The 22,828-nt window shown below is 42.1% G+C and overlaps 1 protein-coding gene across 8 annotated transcripts in view; it reads right to left on the minus strand.

Moving 5' to 3' along the window:
* Positions 1-22,828, minus strand: part of Il16 (interleukin 16) — a 100,326-nt gene that overhangs the window by 37,970 nt on the left and 39,528 nt on the right. For 7 of the 8 annotated variants that reach the window (XM_017588673.3, XM_063266338.1, XM_017588675.3 and 4 more), the window contains 2 exons: positions 6,820-6,928; positions 1,653-1,786 (listed from right to left, as the gene is read on the minus strand). In XM_017588673.3, coding sequence (XP_017444162.1) covers positions 1,653-1,786; positions 6,820-6,928 — 243 coding nt within the window. Of the gene's footprint in view, positions 1-1,652; positions 1,787-6,819; positions 6,929-17,565; positions 17,644-22,828 lie in introns of those variants that run through there. The other variant, XM_017588676.3, reaches the window with a different exon arrangement.

Below are 22,828 nucleotides of genomic sequence, written 5' to 3' on the forward strand. Positions count from 1 at the left end.
AGAGCGCTTACCTAGGAAGCACAAGGCCCTGGGTTCGGTCCCCAGCTCCGGAAAAAAAAAGAACCAAAAAAAAAAAAAAAAAAAGAACCTCTTGTTTAAAAAAAAAAAAAAAGAAGCAGAGAATGTCAACAGAGAGCAGGCTTGTGTCCCAGAGCCCCAGTGAGGAGCAGCACGGCTTGGTGCTATGCTGAACCTTTGGAAGCCACATCCATTTTCCAGATGGTTCCCCTGGCCCTGCCAATTCTTAGCAGATTATGGAGAAGTGACTTTGTCCCTCTGAGCCTAAGTTTCCTACTGTAGAAGATCATTTTTTAAAAAAGACGTACCTGTGTGTGTAGCTCCCAGAAATAATTAACCATTTAGGTGCTTAGGCCGGGGCTTGGTCCCAAGGAAATGACTACATCCTTCATTTTCTATCTGCTGCTTTCTATCCACTCAACCAATATGTCAGTCTTGAGTGTGGAATGGGGCTGCTGGATACCTGCTCACTAAGATCTCATGTGCAAGGTAAGACACACACATAACTAGCCTGCAGGGAACATGGAATACATTTGGGCTTCAAGACAATCCTGCCCAGAAAAGAAAAGCTCACCTTCCCCTCTCCTCTCCCCTCCTCTCTCCCCCCCTCTCCTCCTCTCTCTTTCCCTCCCCTCTTCTTTTTCTCTCCCCTCCCCTTCTCTCTTCCTCTCCCCTCCCCTCCCCTTCTCTCTTCCCCTCCCCTCCTCTCTTCTCTCCTCTCCTCTCTCCTCCCCTCCTCTCTCTTCCCCTCCCCTTCTCTCTCTTCCCCTCTTCTTCTCACCCCTCCCCTCTCCTTTCTCTTTTTTCCTGTTGCTGGCTTGAAGCTGCTCTAGTCACCAGGATAACCCCGTCTTTATAGCCCTAAGCCACACAAAAGTTTCTCCTGCCCCAATCCCAGAAACAGCCTTCCTGGAATCCTGTTTCCCTCCATTGGAAGCTCCTATGCAGACAAGAGTGTGACTCAGCATGGGTGATGGTTAACCAACCAATGTAACTGGTCAAGAGATGTCCACATAGTTAGTCAAACTCTGTCTCTGTCTCTCTGTCTCTCTGTCTCTCTGCCTCTCTCTCTCCTCTCTCCATCTCTCTGTCTCTGTCTCTCTGTGACCCACACGATGGAAGAAAATAAAGCCAGGTCTCATCATTTGTGCTCTGACCTCCACGTGCAGGCTATTCACTCTCCCAACCCCCACACAAACACACAGACATTCACACATACTAAATCAGTAAATGTTTTTAAAAGCAATGCAACTGCAAGGCCCAATTCTGTTACATACCAGTGTTTTGATAATAAACTCCTTAGCTTATCAAATCCATCGTTCCCTAGTCCTCCCAGGTCAGTTATTATGAAGAGGAAATAAAGAGAAGCTTTAGCTGAAAGCTGGAGAACAGGGACTTTCTCTATCTTTTGACTCCTAACAGCACACAAGCGACAGTGGTTACGTGTACCGGGCTCAAGGGGCTCTTGGCAGGTGGGCCTTGCTAGATGACTTTTTGCCTAGTGGGATGCTTGGGCTGACTAAGCAAGCTCTGTGCAGTCTGTGGGCAGAAAAACTAAAAAGACTCCCCCAGCCACTGTGGAAATAACACAGACCCCTGTCCTCCCACATCTCCAGGACCCCCCCCCATCTCACCGAAACTGGGTAGTCCAGTTGTTGAGAGAGGGACTTCCTGTTGCTACAGAGAGAGTAGGGCTGCCTGTCGGTGGGAGCTGCAGATTTCTTGGTCATTGGAAAATCCATTTCTCTGGCACTGTAGGGATTAACACCTAAACAGAGATGGGAGTGGGGAGACAAACAGGAAGAATTCATTTGTGTGCACTCAACCACCAAGCCTGAGAAAGAACAAAAGCAGCCTTGCCAATCACCAGCCCTGCCTCAGGTAGGGCTCTGTGTAGGCAGAAACCATTCAGCAGCCAGGAGAGTTGGTCATGAGGCTGCAGAAGATATCGCCTCATTTTAACTCCCTTCGTCCACAAATCTGGTGCTGCAGGTGCCACTGGATTCTTCATCAGAGTGGGCTCCCTCTTCACCCCTACCCAACTCATCCAGAGGTGATATGGTCTCCTGCATGCCACATCATAGCTCTAGTCCAGCCTGCCCAAGAGTTTCCAACCCCAACTGAAAGGAGAGGAGACAGCACAGAGGTTCCTGGGATAGGAACTGAGCTGGAGGTCAAGCAGGGAAAGTACAAGTGGCCGTCTAGGGGAAACCAGGCAGGGAGAGGCTGGGCCAGGGAGTCCTCAGTCTTCTGTGGACCCACCACTGCCTCTTACACTGTGATAGGTACACACATCTTTGGGGATCTACGGAAATGCTAAGTATCAGTTTCCTGACCCATGTGGGATACGGGGCTTCCTGTCATTCTCCTGTGTCCCACCACTGGTCACTACCCACCTCTCAACCATCGCAGTCAACTTCAAACCTTTATGGTTGACAGGCTTAACCTGCTGACATCTAGAGCTGCCCCATGTGGAGACAAAGTGTGCTGCCACAGGCCATTTAAGTTTGTCTAGTAGCCACATTGAAAAGGTTAGAGGAAGACCAGGCACAGTAGTGCACACCTGCAATTCCAGCGCTCACACAGGAGGATGGGAACTTCAAGATCATCCTCTACCATATACTAGGTTTTAAAAGTACCTAGGCTATCTGAGATCTTGCCTGAAAGAAAATAAAAATCTAGATAAAACAAAAGAAAAAGAAAGTTCAGGTCAGCCTGGCCTATACAGTGTGGACTTGTCTTAAAGAGCCAAAACAAATAAAATAGGTAAAAAATAAATAATAAATAAATAAAATAAAGATAAAGATAAAAAGAACTAAAAGGAAATAGAGGCAATTGGTTTATTTGTATTAATACATTTTATTCTGTTCACTATGTCTAAAGCCATGTGGCATCCATATATAAACAATACATAAAGACATTGATGAGATGTTCATGTTCTATTTTTTCATATACTTAGTCTTCAGCCAGGCACGTCTTCTAAAATTTCTGTGTTCTCCACAGTGAGCTGCCGTGTTCAGGAATCATGTGTGGTCACTGCCTTGGCAGCTGCCTTCCAGAGGCCCAGAGAGGGACATTTTCCCAGCAACCTTGGATTTGAATAAGTGGAGAGCCCAACCCCCATACCAAGGGCATAATGAGTGGTGGCTCACAGGAAATTCAATATGCAGCAAGGTTCAAGGTTTGAGAATTCCTTCCTGAAGGGGAGGGGACTGGGAAAGACTTGTTTATAAACTAAAGAAAGGAAGTGACTCGCCAGGCAGGGTCTGAATGAGGAAGCTTCCTGAGGACCTAAGATGCCTAAAGACAACTGAGAACAGAGGTAAAGGCACCATGGAAAGAGGGAGATTTGGTTCTTCCATGCTCTGAAAGTACTTAGAAACACTTCTCCCTGACAAGATGGTTGCTTCCAGAAGTCTTTTCAGAAACACAGATCCTCTGCAACTTGTAGGGACCAATTGCTCCCAGATGGGCCAGGAGGGAGAAGCATGGGGAAGGCAGAATGCAGAGACCGTACAGAGGTCATCTAGTCCGAATCTGCACACGCACTTCATTTATGTACGTGTTTAATAAGAATGTAGACCTCACACCCATCCTGGCCCACTGATGAGGCCTGGGTAACTCTCCCGCTGATGCAGCCAATTATCAGAGACTTTCCGGAGTTCTGGTCTACTTCCTACTTATTAATGAGCAAACAGAGGCCCAGGGGCTTTATTGCAATAAATAAGTCTAGTATATAATCCAGACCTCTGTGTCCTGGGCTTTCCCATGGCCACGACCTACACTGAATGAAGAAGAGAGGAAGAGCAATAAGTACAAATGAACTTGAACTGAGCAACAGCAGAGTGATGACAGAGCCATGGGCAAGTTTAGTGCAAACCCTCGAACCCATGCTGAGCTGGGACCTGCCCTTCCTGACCCAGGCAGCTGCTATGTTTTGGGTGCTCTGCCTGAACATGGATTCAAGCCTGTATAAACAGAGTCTAGAACAGGACACAGCTGATTCTCTAAAACATGTTTAAGAATCCAATGTTCAGGGGCTGGGGATTTAGCTCAGTGGTAGAGCGCTTACCTAGGAAGCGCAAGGCCCTGGGTTCGGTCCCCAGCTCCGAAAAAAAAAAAAAGAAAAAAAGAAAAAAAAGAACCAAAAAAAAAAAAAGAATCCAATGTTCAATATTAATTTAACGGAGAGTTTCGTAAATTAATAAGACAAGGATAACCCCAATAGGAAACTAGCAAGAGTCATCAAAACATGTACTAAATAAATAAAGAAATCTTTCCATTTGCCTAAAGAGGTCTGTTTTCCAGCCGATTTTGTAAGCCAGTGTGCAAGTCACAGCTTGTATAAGTAACCAAAGGCACACTTACACTCAAAGCCAAATGTGCTGGGGTCCTAGAGACCATTACCTCCCCAGAGGCCTGGAGTCAGTTGGGCTGACTGAGCCCCATCCAGGGAAGACAGGCCACTTGAGTGATTGACAGTCAAGGTACCAGGAAAGCGGTTCCTACAGAGCTCTATCCTACAGCCAGTCACTCACTCAGTAACTGAACCCAGTTGGAGGTGGGTGGTACTGTCTGAGAGATCAGCTCCTAGGACACCAGCATGGCTGCACTTGTGAACATGTGGTGTGTGCAGTCACCAGAGGTTGTGGCCAGAAGGCTCCCAGCTTGGTTTAATGCTGGGCTGTTGCCACTTTGAAATTCTTAATAATTTTGAACAGGGTCTCTTTGTTTCATTTTAGACAGAGCCCCAACAAAGTGTGTAACGGGCCCCAGATGCAAAGCAAAGCAGAGAAGCAGAAACAGGAGAGAGAGAGAAGGCTGTGGGACAAATATTTTTAAAAGTAATAGCAACAGTAACTCAATGTGAAGAAGCAGGTGATCATGTTTGCTGCTGAAGGAGTGTCAGACTAACATGTGGACAAAGTTCTTAAGCTGGATCTACCTACTGTTTAAACCAAACGTCAACTCCTAGGCAATTACACTAACAAGAAACCAAGTTACGCAAGCCTCCAAATGGGTCGTAATTCATTTAAGAATGACTCAGAGTGACATAGAATAATGAGGCTTGCAAAGTCAAGAAACTTCCCTGAAGTCATACAGATAATCTTTTCCAAAGAAGCTAGATCCCAATCCAAGTACACTCACCCTGGAATATATTCTCTTTTGTTTTGCTCATGGTGTTTTGTTTTGTGATTTTTGTTGTTATTTGCTTGTTTTGATGTTGTTTTGTATTGATTTGATTTGACTTGATTTGATTTTGAGACAGGATCTGCTGCAACCCAGCCTGGCCACACACTCCTGATCACCCCACTACCTCTACACCCCACATGACGGGATGCTAGCTGTAAACCTCCACACTCGGCCTTTAAGCTGCATGGTTGTCACTCAGTGGGAGAAAAATTGATTCAAGGACCCCCCACAGGTGCCAGAATAAGTGGTGCTTTTCCATGTCACTGCACTGTCATCACATAATAGATGCATAGACATGTGCTTCCTATGCTGGACTGTTAGAAGACAACAAGAAGAGAAAGAATCTGCATATTTTCTGTACAAATGCAATTTTTTCAAGTACTTCCCATTTGCAGATACAGAGGCTGACAGAGTTGTCCTTTAGAACCAGCATGGGTGCAAATAAAATTTCATATATAAAGTAAACAATATTGATTATGCTAGTGAGAGACTGATAGAACATCTATATGTTTATATATCATATATAATCTCTATATAATATATAATGCAAATATCTAGGAAGAGAGAGTTGGTTAACTAGATCGTAATGTTCATATAATAAAATTGTGTGTTTCCACTAAAAATAGTTTAGAACAGAATTTCCAATGACTTGTGAATATAAGTTTTCTGAAGTCATGTGGGAAGAGTATGAAATTAACTGAAAATGCTAGCAGAGCTTAGTATTAGCACAGGTAGAGTTATGATTCACTGTGGTCTTAATTTCTTCATTTTTCTGATTCTGTTTACATTAATTAAGAGTCTTCCAGTCTTCCAGTCTCAGGTCCTATCATATCACAGATAAGGCAAGAGAGGTTGTAGGGAGAGAGACAAGATTGCTCAGCCAGCAGCTAGAGTAGCTCTCTCTCTCTCTCTCTCTCTCTCTCTCTCTCTCTCTCTTTCTTTCTGTTTTTCTTTTTTTCTCCACATGCCACCCAGCCAGAAGAACTGGTCACAGAGAAATGCTAAGGCCAACGCTAAGCTCTCTAAGCTGTCAGGGAAGCACACTCACGAAGAATGTTCTCTGAGAGATAAACAGTTCCCATCTTGGTTTATCCTTGAAAGACCAGGGAAGAGCCATCCTCCTAATCTCCCCCACAGCACTGGCAGTCTTGCTAGTCCTGATATTCAGGAGCAGATAACCTCTTGGGGTAGTTTGAATGAGAATGTCCTCCACAGGCCCACATAGGCCCATAGGTCTCCAGTTGGTGGTGATGTTTGGAGAGGTGTAGGATCTGTGGCCTTGTGGGTGGAAGTTTGTCACTAGAAGCAGGTTTGAAAGTTTAAAATCTCCCATTTCTAGTTCTCTCTCTGCTCTTTGCCTGTGGTTCGAGATGTGAGCTTTCAGCAGCCTGCTTCTGCCAGCATGACTATTGTCTCTTCCAGCCATTATCACTTCTAGTCTTCTGGAACCATAAGTCAGAAAAGCCAACCAACCAATCAACCAACCACCATCACCACCAACAACAAAAACCCTCCTTCTTTAAGTAGCCTTGGTCATGGTGTTTTATCAGCAACAGAAAAGGAACTAAGACAGCTCTATTCCCGAAGATATTTTGAGAAGATACTTACTGGTGGAGTTGCTGCGTGTCCTTTGGTGGCAGGCTTTAGGAAACAGGAAGTTGCTACTTTGTGCTTCTGATTTTCCAGCCTTTTCTTTAGAGGAAGTTGTAGAAGATTCCTGTGAAAACAGTTCCCATCTTTTTATGCAGTAAGTTAGAGCTGACAAGAATGCTTAGTGTAATGGGCTGTTGGCATGGACCAGAGAAATATTTATTGATTTGCGCATATCTCTACTAAAATAGCAGGCACTTTGAGAACTGGATTTAGGACTACTCACAACCATTCATTTCTAGATACACATTCATTTACATTAATATTAAGCAAATGCAGCCAATGTTGGGTGCATGCGTCAGGCTCTTCATTAGCCATGCAGAGTTCAGCAGTGACCAAGAGGAGCAAGGAGCTGACCGTGGAGAACTGACATTTTAGTAAACGAAAGCTAACAGTAAGCAAATACGAAAGATCTCTACTGAGAAGGGCAGTGTGCTGATGTGGCTTAGAGAGTGGTGTGAACAGAGAGCCTGGAGACCTGTGCTAGAGATAACAAGGGTGCTAACCTGCCCTGGAATTCTACCATAGACTCAAAAATTATTGTTGAACAAATATTATAGAGTTTTAAAATACTGAAATGTCCGTGCATTCTTCTGAGTATTGTGAATTTATTGCATTGCTGATTTTTAGTGGTCAGCACTTAATTTAGAACCTTAAAAGTCAGTACCAGTCAAATTGTTTACAGTTCTCTTTTATTTCTGCTTCACCATGCTGAGTGACATCAGTTTTTTTATAGCAAAAAGTTTTTGTATGAATAGTTTTTAGGGCTGGGGAGATGGATCAATCTATAAAGTGCTTGCTGAGTAAGGATGAGGACTTAAGTTTGGATCCCCAGCACTACGTAAAAAAACGGGTGCAGCCTGATCTGCCTGTAACACAGATGCTGGGGAAGAAGAGGCGGGTGGACCCCTGCAGCTCACTGACCTGGTCTTGCTGAATCAGTGAGCTCTGGGTGCAGCTTGAGATCCTGTCTCCATAAGGTGTAGAGTAAATGAGGAAGATAGCCAGTGTTGACTTCTGATCTCTGCCCATACATACAGGTGTATACACATACAAACATATACACATACTACATACATACACACACTACACACAGAGACCACATACACATCATATACATACACCACATACTCACATGGACACTCTCAAACACACACACACACACACACACACACACACACACACACAGTCTTCATCATACTGAGTATGTTAAACAATATAGTCGGTCTCATTTCTCTTTCATGGTGAAAGAGAATATATGACTCTTCCTTATGTGAGAAAAGACTCTGGAAGAACTTGTACCTCTTTCCTCTCCTTTCTCTGAGATATTAGAAATGGGTGGTGAGGGGCACAGAAGTTGACAGTGAGGTGAGGGGGTATCTTACTTCTATTCCTGAGTCTGTTCTATTTTGTAACTTTACTAGCTACAAAAAAACGATAGTTTCATCAGTTACTACTGCAACTGTGTGTGTGTGTGTGTGTGTGTGTGTGTGTGTGTGTGTGTATGCGCACGCACGCGCGCGCACATGCGTGCACTGTGCGAGCATGTGTTTCAGGGAACCTGTAGATGGGAAACTCTCTAAACGTTAGCATGACTGTGGCCGTTGAATTTGAATGACTAGGTAAATGACCTGTGGATATTTGTCACTGGACCTGAAAGCTGTAGCTACAGACAGCTTAGGTATTTGGGGGCGGGCACTTAGTGCTGCACCGTGCTGCAGACCCCTATAGTGTCTGACCTAACTACCTATCTGAGAAGGCAGCTATGGCAGGGGCTGGTTAATTCCATGTGCTGAGTTGTACAAAATCTCCAAAATCTGGTGTGTTGCCAGGGAAGAGAATCCCCCTCTAACCTGCCTCACACTAGCTACCACTCACTTGGTGCCTCTCACTCGGTACTTTGTCCCCAGCAGCAGGCCAGAAGTGAAGATACTGCTCCCATCCCCCCCCCCCCATTTGTTTCAAAGCTTTCCTCTGCTGTGCCATTGGTGGCAGGCTACTGAGACTTCCTGAATCCAATTCCACCTCCATCATGGCATACAGAAATTCCTCACGGGTTCCACAGCACAGTTAAGCTCCATCCATGGCTGCTGTTCTCTCCCTTGAATATTGAAAGAATTTTCTGCCAGGTAGTGGAGTTAACCTGGTGGACTTTGTAAGCAATCTGGACCCAGAATTCCAGTAACAGCCTTTAAAAATAAAGCTCTGTCCTTTCTGACACAAGAAACCACAAATCAATCCCCTTTTATTTCCTTTGCAAATCAATGTGAAAATCAGAGATTAAGTCTGGGCAGACTGTTAAGTGGTCATTTTTCTATTTAGCAACAGATGGCGCTGTGTTAACCTGAATAAAATTACCAATCTTTAACTGTGCTAATTTGGGAAATTCTTTAAAGGCTATGAAAGCTGTGATTATATACAGAAATAAGTTTGATTTAGTTGAATTCTTAAGGCTCTGATTTCGAAAATTATATGAACCCTTTTTTGAGCACATTGGAATATCCAACCTAATATCCAAGACATACTTTTTGATTACAACAGTCAGGTAAGGTCATGTCCCAACTCCAATGTGAAGACTACTCTCCAGTACCAGCTCCATTTCATGCATACTAATGAGAAAATGGATGTTAATGTAGCCTTGGGACCTTTATAAGGTCACCAGGCACAGCAGCTAACTGGTCTACCTGTCCAAGGATGACTGACCCTTAATCTTGAAACATCATGTGTTATCAGACTGTATATTTCCACTTCTAAATGTCTAATAATAATAAAGTAAATGAGGAAATGGCATACACAGGACACAGCATACAAAACTCATCTTAATATAATGTTTAAAGTTTTTGTGTGACCATACCTGTATTATCTATAAGTTTTAAAATACTTTATAACAGTCTAACCACAATGTAGTGTAAAAAATACAATAAAAAGGACTACATATAGATGCACCAAAATAGCAACATTCATTCAACTAATGTTTGCTAAAAACTTACTATGTACTTGGCCCTCTTCCTAGTTGTGAGGATACACAATCGGCAAGATGTGAAATACAAGACTCAGCTCTCATGAGTTAACAAAAATGTGTTTGAATGATGAAATGATATCTATTTTTTCCTTTCTTTCCTTTGTCAAATGAAGATGGCTAGAAAATCACAGGAAATAGAACAAACCATTCCCTCCTCACCCGGATGAGAGGGGGGAGTGGCTCTCTGTTCCCATGAGGTTATCTTTCTCTGAGATTTTCAATGTTAACTGAGAAAGGCTGGATCTAGAAGACGCCATCTTGATCCTCCATGGGACTCCATGAATTCCTGAAGCACATCTGAGCCTCATGACTGCTCTCCAGGGCAGTGGGACCTTTTTTTTTTAATCTTCCTGCCTTACCATTCCATGTTCCCCAAACCAAGCCATCCCAAATGCATGTCTCAAGACAGTTGGTCTTTTCCCTCAGCAATGTGGTCAGACACTGAGCAGACTGGAAGCTGCAAAAAGTTGCACTTAATCGTGTCCATGGCAGTAAGCTTCCGGGTAATTATGTGAAAACTCTTCAGCCTGCTGTGGAGGGAACGGTCTCCTTAGATACCACTGTGGCAGGGATTGGAGCACAGTGATGATGAAGATTAGACTTAAGTGGCAATGTTACATCACTGTGAAAAAACTTACAACCCTAAAGTTCCTGAACAAGGCAATGCACGTGCTTCTAGGCACACAACAGTGCTCCTGTGTGCTCTGAGTTCATTTCATTGCCAAGCAGGAATCTGCATAGGTGGATCAGTTGATAAAGTGTTTGTTGTGTTGAGATGATAACCTGAGTTCAATATCTAGAACCCACGAAAATGTCTGGATGATGGTGAACTAACCTCAGCACTGGCGATGTAGACACACAAAGATCCCTAGGGCTCACTGGCTGCCCAGTCTCTCCTAATAGGCAATTTCCAGGCTAATATCACATAGGCTAATATCACAACCTGTATTCAAGAATGACACCCTATTTGTCTTCAAATCTGTGTGTGTGTGTGTGTGTGTGTGTGTGTGTGTGTGTGTGTGTACCCATGCATGTGCACATGAGTATGTATATCCAGTCACAAGAATTTTTGAAAGAAGCTGGGGAAATGGTGAAGCAGTTTAGAGCACTGGCTATTTACTCTTCCAGAGAACTGGGGTTCATTCCTCAACACCCACGTGGCAGCTGACAACCATTTGTAACTTCTGATCCAGGGAACCCAATACCTTCCTCTAGTTTCCATGGGTAATACATGCATGCTGTGCACAGATACACATGCAGGCAGGACATCCATACACATAATAAAAATAAATAAATCTCAAAACAAGTTTGTTTTCATTTTAAGATGTCAAACTTGGTGACCTCCTCACCAGAAATGTGTGACGAAATGGAGATAGGGTCCTGAGGCCAGCAAAGCTAACGTCATCATTACTCTGAACTCGCTGTATCATTGCTCAGGCTCTGTTTCCTTTTCTGTAAGCTGAGAGATGTGCTAACCATCCCTTGCCATCACTTTCAGCTTTGTACTTTTGAGTGATGATTTTGAGAGATGATTATATTTAAAGCCTCCCGGGCTGCTTCTCTTTCTGAAATTATCACATATCAGAATATGATTCATGGGAAATCAAACTGCTTCCCTTGGCACCCAGGAGATCCTGACCACTTTTGGACAAGCATGTCCTGGGTGGGGCGGCTTCTCATGAAAGGAGTCTCTGTAGGATCCATGAGAGCAGTTCCACAGAGGCCTCCCTCTGCAGCACACAGAACAGGATTCTTCTGTTCTTGCTCCCAAGGTGGGGCTTCTCTCCATGTTGAGGCTTTGTCACTGAGGTCAAGGGGCTAACAAAGTCATTGGAACACACTTACCCTTGTTTTCCTCAGAGACTGAGACCATGGCAGCCATTCTGTGGGCCACACACCCCATGATTACCTAGACCTCCATCTCTGTACAAACCAGTCCTCATGGGACTGAATGGCCTTGGCCAAAAAACTCTTCACAGTACTTTTTACAACATTAAGATCGGGCCATATTGCTTTTAGGGACCAAAAGCTAACTCTACAAATGGAAAACTATCTAGTCGCCATGGAATGAGAGGATGAACCCAGGATGGTGGCGAGGAATTCTAGGGCATTGTGTCTTACAAACAAAATAATGGACTCCTGCAGATTTGTTCTGGGGCAGCCACCTGGTCATAAGGAAGATGTTTCCTATCTGCTAGTCTCAAAGGGAAGGGGCAGGCACAACCAAGACTTCCCTTTAATGTTCACTCCCCTTCTCCCCAACATGACCACTGTCACCAAGTCCTTCTAATTCCATCTTCCCATACCCCTTCTGAATGCCCATTCTTGGTCCTGTTACAGTACAATGTCCAGGCTCAGATCAGCCTACCACCATGGTATTTGATGCCTTGAAAAGAATCATTCTAATGAATGATTACTGGAAAGACACAGTTCTACATAAAGTAACTGGACTCCTTTCTCATACCATACACACAAAGTAATTCAACATGGTTCTAGGTCTATAAGAAAGGGGCAGAACAGTACAACTCTAAGAAGAAAATCAGGCAAATGGAAATGTAGGCCAAATCCTTTTGCTCTGTGTTGTCTTTGGTGCTGGAGTTTGTCATAGCAACAGAAAGGAAACAGAATAGTCATTGTGTCAATCAAAGCCAAGATGAGACACTGCCTCACACCAGTTAGAAGGTACTGTTCCCGCCAGCAGAAAGAGGATACACAAGAAATGAACTAGGGAGGTGCCTCAGTGGGAAAAGTACTTGCTTTAAAATACTAACACCTAAATTCAGTCCCCAGCCTAGTATGGTACACAGTTATAATTCCACTTCCGGGAAGGTGGCCATCCTTGCAGCAGCTTCACGGGCATCCTAGACTACTCAAGATCCTGCCTTAGAAAGCAAGGTGTTTTCTCTCATACTTGGATCCTAGCCTGTAATGTATACACACATATAAATCACTGTCAGTGTGGGTACAGTATATTATCTAGGAAGGAGGTCAAGAGAGGGTGATATAGGGTAATGGGGAAGCACAGAATAAAGGTGAATGGTCACAAGAGTTGCGGAAGAGAATATAAATCTAAAGTTTTTTTTTCTACTTTCAACTCTATCATCATAGTTTCTGTATGTGTGTGTAGACAGGGGTCAGGTGATGAATAAGTGTATAAAGACACAATTGATAGTGAAGGTATAAAACTTCAATCCAAGAGCCACAGTATCACCACCACTGGGCCTGTCAGTAAAAACTGCTGATAAAAGTTACCTATTTCTATCGTGCAAAAATCAGGCAGAGTGTATGGGCTTTCAGCCTTCATCCATCTATATTAGTATCATAGGGATGACACAGTATTGGGAATGGAAATAGTTCTAATATATGACTAAGTCTTCAAATTCATTCCAGTTTTTTAATAAATGAGAGCTCCACTAGCCTCTTCACGTCTACTAGCTACTTGTTTCATTTGTACATTAAAATATTTTAATGCCTAAAAAGTGAGGTAGATGGCACCTGATAAAGAGCACCCTAAGCTGACCTCTAGGTTGTACATGACTGTGAAACCGGTGGGCCTGTCCCCACCCACACACATGAATGTCCACATGTGTGAACACATACATATATAACCATACATATAACAAAAATTTTGAGTCTCACTCTAATGGTAGACATGTAAGGCACTGAAACTGATTTGGAAAACAAGCTGAAGATTTCTCAAAAAAAAAAAAAGGAATGTTTTGCTGCCATTTTTCAAGACAGGTTCTCTTTGCGTAGCTCTGTATGTCCTGGAACTCACTATGTAGACCAGGCTGGCATAGAAATTCACGCCCCTGCTCCTGCTCCTGCTCCTGCTCCTGCTCCTGCTCCTGCTCCTGCTCCTGCTCCTGCTCCTGCCCCTGCCCCTGCCCCTGCCCCTGCCCCTGCCCCTCTCCTGAACCTGCCTTTGCCTCAAGTGCTAAGGCTAAAAGCATGCACCACTATACACAGTATAATTGTCAAAAAATTTAATACAATATCACTCAATTTCACCCCTAAGTACACTCAAGAACTAAAAACATACACCCATGTAAAATTTTGCACAAATGTTTAAAGAAGACATATTCGTAGTATCCAAAAATAGAAAAAGTTCAGTGTTGATTAAATGATTTATGGGTGGCTGTGATATATTCATATATATTAACATTATATAATTATGTGTCAATTGGAAGTAATTAAGGGCTAATACTGTCTGCAATAAGATGTCTGGAAAGTGTCCTAGCAATCAAAGTCAGTGGAAACTACCACATACATGTGACTCCATTTATGAGATGTCAGAATTATGCTGATAGGAACAGAGTAAGTATGATCATAGTCTCTGAAGCTGGGTGTGACAGAGGTGTGGGCTTTGGGGAATTTCTAAAGCCTATGGGGTTGCTTTTGAAGTGGTAAGTGGCTTTAAAGTTAGCAGTGATGGTCATAAAATTCTACAGACATGCTGAAACCACAGAGTACTATTCATTTAATTATATGATATATGTACTGTATAATAATAAAACTATTCAAAGTGATCCAGAACAGTGATATGTGCCTATAGTCCTAGAACTCAGGAGTCTGAGGCAGACATTCTTAAACCACCTGTGAGTTTAAGACTAGCCTGTGTTTAATAGCAAGATCCCATCCTATCTGTGTTGGTCATCAAAACCCTAGTATCCAGTCTCCAAGGAATACTAACTGCTTCCCAAATTCTCAAATTTTATGGTAGGAAATAATTGTATAAAACGCATGTAGATGTTTGTAGAAGGGTGTCCATCACCACACGTAAAACAAAACCCTGGGAGGTAGGACATTGAAGGACAGGGGAGGATCATGTGCTCCCTGCTGTGGTGACCACTGACTGTGTTCCTTCAGCTAAAGCCAAGTCACTGTTTTAAATGGGATGGAAAGGCATCACCATCGGGCATAGCCGGCAGCTCATGGCTGTGATAAAGGCTGAGGAACAGCTTCTTGTAAAATTAGTAGCACCCAGAGTCTGTGGTGGCTCTGAGCTCATTCAATGAGTGGCTGAATTTGGACTTTGCTGTTGGTAACCTAATGGGCAAGAGAAATCTCAGCTCCTTCCTAAGACTAGAGCCTAACAGGAAAAACTCTCCTCATCAAGAGGATGATTCAAAAGATTATCTCCTTATTTTAAATATGAACTAGAGTGGATCCATGCCATCCCTGAGGTAATGAAAGGAAATTATAGTCTGGACATAGCCCCAAGGGGAAGAGGGGAATCCCCCAAGAATTGACAACAACCAGTGAGCACTTGCAGGAGCTTTAGCCCTAATTCATGCCACATGGATGGCCCACAACCCTCCAGACAAAAACATGGTTAATTCCGCTCCAGGCTAATGATGCCCCAACTACCCCACAGAAGCAAACTTGAATCTTCTGTGAAAGCATCAGCACTGGCTGTGCCTACAAAACACCCACAGAGAAAGTGATGGGGCATAGGAGCCGTCAGGGAAAAGAGTTCAATGGAAATAAAACTCCTCAGAGCATGGCATGATCAGAGAAAGCCACAAGAACCACACACATAAAAGCCAGACCTGCACACGCTGTAAACTGCACAGTGGGCACAGCGCACACTGCAAAATCAACAGGCTTTCTGTTTTAAAGACATCAAGGAAGTGACTGGAAATTCAGAGGAGAAACCAAAAATTTCTCAGCAGGCTCAAAAAAAGAACTGAATAAATTAATAGTCAGAAGTAAACAGACTGAACAGGGTGTTTAGACAGCACTGAAGGGAGGGGAAGAGAGCTGGGGCATAGCTTTAAAAAATACCCAGATAGTAACACGAAGATGTGGAAGATGCTAATGAGAGCTTAAAACAACATTCGAGACACTGACAAGCATATGTATATAACAAATTATGTTATTTGTATATAACATAATTTGTTATATACATATGTATATATGTATATATGTATATGTATATAACATATGTATATATGTTACATGTACATATGTATATATATAACATATGTATATAACAAAATACGTATGTAACAAATTTCCAGAGCGAAAAGACCTGTGTCATCTGTCTGTCTGTCTGTCTTCTATCATCTATCACCTATCTCTCATCTATCATATATCTATCATCTATCTTATCTACATATCTATCCAATCTTCACATGGCAGTGTCTGAGAGACATTAAATGATAACCTCATTAAACTCAGCCAACCTAAGTAAAAGTACCAGAAATTAAAGCATAATGAACATTTCTGAGGGAAAGTAAAAACTCCCAAACAAAAATTCAGCCATGTAGTTTTTTAAAGCAATAGGCAAGAGCAAGGGAGATGGCTCAGTGAGTAAGAATACTTTCTGGGCAAGCATGAGGACCTGAGTGTGCATCTTAGCAAGAAAGTAAAATGTCACACATAGTCATGTGTACACCTCTAGTCCCAGCATTTGGGCGAGGGATGGAGACAGAAGGATTGCTGGGGGCTTGATAGCCACCAGTCTAGCTCCAGATTCAGTGAGAGACCCTGTCTCAAAAGAATAAAGAGGTTGGAGCACTGGAAAGATGGTTCAGCAATTAAGAGCGCTGGCTGCTTTTCCAGGGAGCGAAGGTTAGATTTCCAGCAGCCACATGGCAGCTCACAACTGTCTGAAACTCCAGTTCCAGGGGATCCAATATTCTCCTCCTCAGACCTCTGCCAGCACCAACTACACAGTGGTGAACAGATAGACATGCTGGCAAAACATCCTACCCATAAAATAGAACATATGTGTGTGTGTACATATGTGTATATGTGTGCTTGCATGTGTACATATGTGTATATGTGCATATGTATATATGTGTGTGTGCACATGTGCATGTGTTTTGCCCTTTACTGCCATTTCTTTAAATCTGGACACAAAAGCCAGGAGCAAATGCTAAGCATAAGTCTTTGCACAAAGATTGAGTGAAAAAATTTGATGAAAATGCCAGGTGAAAAGGCCCCCACATAATAAAATTCAACTATTTTTAGATGTTCAATCTAGTTATGGATGATGCATTATAAGATCCCCAATTGGTCAGTTGGAAGTATGGATGTCATATATATATATACAGCAGAGGATGATAAAGCAGAAATATGACATCCTCCTCCAGCCTCTGTAGGCACAGGCATCTGCAATTACACCACATAAACGCAAACCACATACACACGAATTAATTGTTTAAGAGCAACAGGCGGAAAGAAATGCCAAACTGTCTTCCAACAGGAAGCAATTAACTCACTTCTCAGCAAGAACTGTGTAAGATGAACTACAGGAAGCAAGCCATTAGAAACCATGTGTGTGTTTGCTTGTGTGTGGGGGTGGGGGTTAAAAAGAAAGAGCAAAAATTAGATTAAAATGTGGGTACCTACAAACATGTACATACAAGCAACACTAAACAGACCTGGCAGCTTGTGTTTATATGTTAAACACATATGTAACATTAATAATTGAAAAAAAAGAGGGAGTAGGGAGATACAGAAGTGGCAGGAGGGATTGTGTTAATACACTATTCAAATATGAAATCAAAAAATTAAATAAAAATAAAACTTTCACAACAAAAAAGAAGAAATAAATGCTAAAGAAAATAAAACTTGGTGGACTTTATAGAGAAAACAGACTTATTTATCTTTATTTTATGGGTATTTGTGTTTTACCTATATGTCTATGCACCAAGCGTGTGTCTGTTACCTACAAAGGCCAGTAGAGGGTACTGGATCTTCAGGAACTGAAGGTACAGCCTGCTGTGAGCTTCCATATGGGTGCTGGGAACTGGACTTGGGTTCTCTGCAAAGGCAGACAGTGTTATGAATCACTGAACCATCTCTCCAGCCCTGACTAAGCTGATTTTTTTATTAAAAAGAATTAATAGTAATTGATCTGCTTGATAATAGCAGATGTAAATCACAAATAAATACAATGGTTCTGAATGCGCTCGTCTATACTTCACAGCCTCACAGATGGTTAGCATAACTAAAACAAACTAGAACATGACCCCACAGCCAGGGTAGCTTATGGAAGGAAAAGTTTATTTTGGTTCATGGGTGCAGAAGGACAAGGCTTCCTCATGGTGGGCAAGTGTGCAGTTGGCAGTAGTCTGAAGCAGGATGCTGGGGCTGATGTTTTCATCCACAAACAGGAGGCAGAGAGAATGATCTGAGAATGGTTCCAGGCTTGGAAACCTCTAAGTCCAAGCCTGGTGATGTTTTTCCTCCAAAGCCTCCCCAAAAGCACCACCAACAGGGGACCAAGACCAAGTATTCAAATGCCAGAGTCTATGAGGAACATTCTCATTCAAATCATCAAACCCCTTAAGAAGCTGCTAAGTCAACAGAGGCAAAAATTATTAGGGTAACTGCAGAACACGGTGTCTTTTAAAACATACACAAAACATCTCCGAAATAATCACATGCAGGATCATCAAACAATTTTGAGCAGTACAAAGAACTATAATGTCACAGTGGCAACAGCACAAATAAATTGAGAAGCATTGGAGAAATTAAGTGGAGAGACAAGAAATAATACTTGCTACGGTAGTTGATGTTGGTAGGGGGGGTCAGAGTGTGTCTGGGTAGTGTAGCGCTGGAGACATTTTCTTGGTAGTGCATCACTTCTCTGCTTGGATGATGTATTGATTATAAATGAGTTAAAACTACATAGATCTGCACGTGTATTACAGCAATGTCAAATCGGCCATTTTAAGAAGTTCACCATTATTATTTTAAGTCATATCTAAGTGTGTGGATGTGTGTGGAAATGTGCATGTTAAGTACACATGCCCTTGAAGGCCAGAGACGTTAGATCCCCCTGGAGACAGAGTTACCGGTGCTTGTATGCTACCTGATGTCCTCTGATAGAGTAATGCATACTCTTCACTCCTGAGCCCCTAATTTTCCATTTCCATGTTGTGTGACTGTAACTATAGTTATGTGAGATGTGCTGTTGTAGAAAATTTGTGAAGACTTAGAACTTCTCTGTGTTTTCTCTGCCATTTCCTGTGATTCAGTAATCATTTCGAAAGCGGTAAACATGTATTTCTGGAGGTAACTGGAAAATACTTGTGCATCTGGAAATTAAGGAGCATCCTTCTAAGAAACTCATGACTCAAAGGAAAGCATATGGGAAACGTAAGGCATTTAGTACAAACTGGTCATGAAAATGTACTTCGAAAATCTTCTGGTTTATGCGTTCAGCAATATATGTAAGACAGAGTTCTTAAGTATTCTTAAGTTCTTTTTATATTAAAAAGAAAAGATGAAAACAGTTACTGAGATAATAATTACAGAACGCTGAGCAGAGCAAATAATAAGGAGCTTCTAAAATAAAGATGAGCATGTAATGGAGACACTGAACAAATTAAAAGTTGGTGCTGTGCAAAGCTTTTAAAATGTTAGTGCTGCTCCGGAAGAGGTCCCTGGGGGGGGGGGGGAGACAGAGAACAGAAATGACATAAAAGAACATAGCTATAGATGCTGTCTCAAGAGTCAAAAGATGGCAGAGAAACACAGGATACATTTGAGCAATCAGATGAAACTGGGAAATTATGATAATGCATTCTTTATCAAAATCAATTCCAGAAAAATTAGGAAATCTTTGTGGCCTTGTAAAAATGAAATAAGCCGAAAAGTAAGCCTCCCCGTGAGGAAAACACTAACACCAGATGGCAAAAACTGTTACAGATCATCACAGAAGTAAGTAATTTGAAACTTTGGTAACTAGGGACCACATCACATATTTCATGAGATTTGTTTTGGTTTGAATATAAGCAGTCCCTAAAAACGAAACAAAATAAAACAAAACAACATGTATTGAAGGTTTGGCCCCCAACTGGTGGATGGAGTCCCTGAGAGAGGATTGGATCCTGAGGCCTCTACCTCACAAGTGGATCAATCTATTGATGAGTTTATAATGGGCTGCTGGGAAGAGTAGACAGTAGGCGGAAACTAGCTGGAAGTAAAAGGTCACTCAGTGTGACCTTGAAAGATGCACCTTGTCTCTAGCTCCTCTCCTCTCTGTCTCTTTGTCTCTCTCCTCTCTCTCTCTCTCTCTCTCTCTCTCTCTCTCTCTCTCTCTCTCTCTCTCTCTCCCCCCTTCCTAAATGCCAGGTGGTGAACTTGGCCACGTGCCATGTGCTCTCTCTAGTATGCAATACCAAATGCTACCCACTGTCACTGGATGGAAACTCCTGGGACCACGAGATAGGATAAGTATCTACACTTTACACTGTTTTCTCCAAGGTATTTGTCACAGACAAAACATACAAGGCTAGAACATTTTCAATACTGGAAAGGAAGCAAACCTTGATACCAACCAATGAAAGAAAGAGGAAAAAAAACACACACAGAAATTCCAGTATCATCATGAGGCACACACAAGCTTGCAACCAGAATAACAATGTGGGATACAAGCTCACACATGAATATTAGAGCCCAAATAAAATAGTAGTCAGCTCCATCCAACGAACTATTTAATATTGTGAAATATATGAATTAACCTATAGATTAACAGACCAAAGAAGAATAACAAATAAAAACAACCAAAATGAAACTTTCAATAAGTTCTAGAAGCTACAACTTACAGTTGTAACTTATACAAATACAGTGTTTGATTTAAAATTACCCATCATACCCAAACCAAAAAAGATTTCAAAATGAGTAAGAAAAAAACATTCACATATATCTTATATTTTTGGTTGGGAGCCTAGCCTTTAATGGCTGAGCGATCTCTCCAGCCCATTTTTTTTTGTGCGGCCACTGCCCCTCCCTCACACATCTCAACAATAAAATAACAGAAATTCTCAAGTTAACTGCCAAAAGTCTTTAAGCAGAAATCAACAAGTGTTGTGAGAAAAATTTGAGTATGACTAAAAACGAAAAATAAAAAGGTTTAATGAGATAGGAATAACCAAATCAAAATATTAGAATTGCAATGTATACTTAGAAAATTGAACATGCCACAGAGGACTGGCTCAAAGAACAGAGGAAAAAAATAAATTAGAAGCTGGAACAAGAAAATTACTAAATATAGTGCCCATAATATCATCTTTAAGAGTATAAAAGGGGATCTACTTAAAAGCAATAGGTAAATCAAAATACAATTCAAATATTTTCAAGCATCCTATATAATACTAGCAAAAGATCTCAGGTTGTTATCTTCAGGATTGTGAAATTTGGAAGGCAGAAGGTAAAATAGAAACGTAGCCAAGGAGATAATGACTGAATTCTCCCCAAATGAAGGGAAAGACAGAAAATGCTAGAAGAGAAGAATCTGAGAAGCTGAGAGAGATACAAGAGATAAACCTTGTAAAATAAATCCGTATAATATACATTGTGCATATATCAAGGAAGATGATCCAAGTTGCAAAAGACAATGTTCCTCATTCCTTCTTGTCCGTGAATCCTAGCATGTCGTATACATGTGTACATATCTAAGTGGGTATAAACATGTAATGACTAAAACATTAGAGAAAAGGCCGGGAGATGGTAAAGAGAGGTGCTGGGCAAGGGCCAACAACCAGCGTGGCATGAAAACAGAAAGGAGACTTGGGGGATTCACAAGGGAGGAATGAGGGGCAGGGAGGTGGGAGAGGGAGAGGACAGAGGACTCTACTAAGTAAACACTTTCTTTTAAAATGCCACAATACCTAAACCTTTGTATGCTAATTTAAAGTGTTTCAATCTTTAAAGGGCATTTTAGTTAAATTCACCAGTGGATGTTGGGAAGAACTGATACTTTTTGTTTTCATAAGCATGGCATGCAAACATCTCCGTTGTTCAGGTAGGCCTCTTTTAATGTCAACTCAGTGAACCTTGTAATTTTTTCATAACGGACTTCTTATATTTCTCATATTATTTCCTAAACATTCTCTGATGTAATCGTAAATATTATCTTTTTAATAGTGCTGTTTCCAGATTGCGGCTCTCTGGAAATGAGAGATACATGAGAGATATGCATTTTTTAACTTGCATGAGGTGCATTTTTTAACTTGCATTTTTTAATTTGTTCCTGGAACTCACATTCTGTCTCTTACTGTACAGTCACATAAAGTTACAAGAAAATAACGCAGAGACACATGTGCCCTTTCACACCATTCCCTCCAGCGGTAACACCCACAAGATGACAGCCCAGTGTCCCTCTTAGGTCATCAACATGGCCACCACCACACGGAACCCCCCTGTTGTGCTTTACAGTCAAAAATCTGGTCCTCGCCTCTAGCATTTCTCCTAGATTTACTGAACATTTAAAGTTTTATGGTTCTTTCAGGGGCGTGTGAGTCTGGCCACCCACAGTTACCAACAGGCAAAACAAAAAAAGCAATCAAGAAAATGAGTTTGCTGTGTGTGTTAAAACACCAGGGAAAAGGAAGGCCTGTGGATAACTGGAGTGGACCCTTGGCACAGGTTTCACAGACATATCTAACATGCTACCCTGAGGACTGGAGAGCCATCTCTACGACCACCATTATCAAGGGGACACAGCAGCAATCAGACCACCTAGCTACTGAGCACTCATTTTCCTACTCCCCAAAAGATGGCAGAAAAGACCTAGATCCTACACCTTCTCCTGTCCTCTTCTTGTGCAACAAATGGTTACTGGGCTACAGGAAGGACTTGATGGATCGAGTGAGCAATCCGGTAGTGTGACAAGGATGAAACCCAGCAGAACAGAAACACAGCATAACTACAGTGCCATGGCAATGGACATTCAGAAGAGCCAACCAGAACTATGTGCTTCACATACCTACCCAGACTGCTACACAGAACTGAAGGGCAGCATTTATAGCATCAAGAATCAAGAATATGCTATTTGTGGAAATAGATGTGAGTGAATCCCTAGATAAGCCAGGTGCTGGGGTTGTCTGACCAGGACTGTAAAGCAGCCACCATCAAAATGCTTATTTCACCACTGGAATTCCCTTGAAACAAACAAAAATTAGACATAGTCAAGGTGTTAAAGTG

This window comes from Rattus norvegicus, chromosome 1 (genome assembly GCF_036323735.1).
Source record: "Rattus norvegicus strain BN/NHsdMcwi chromosome 1, GRCr8, whole genome shotgun sequence".
Lineage (NCBI taxonomy): Eukaryota > Metazoa > Chordata > Mammalia > Rodentia > Muridae > Rattus > Rattus norvegicus.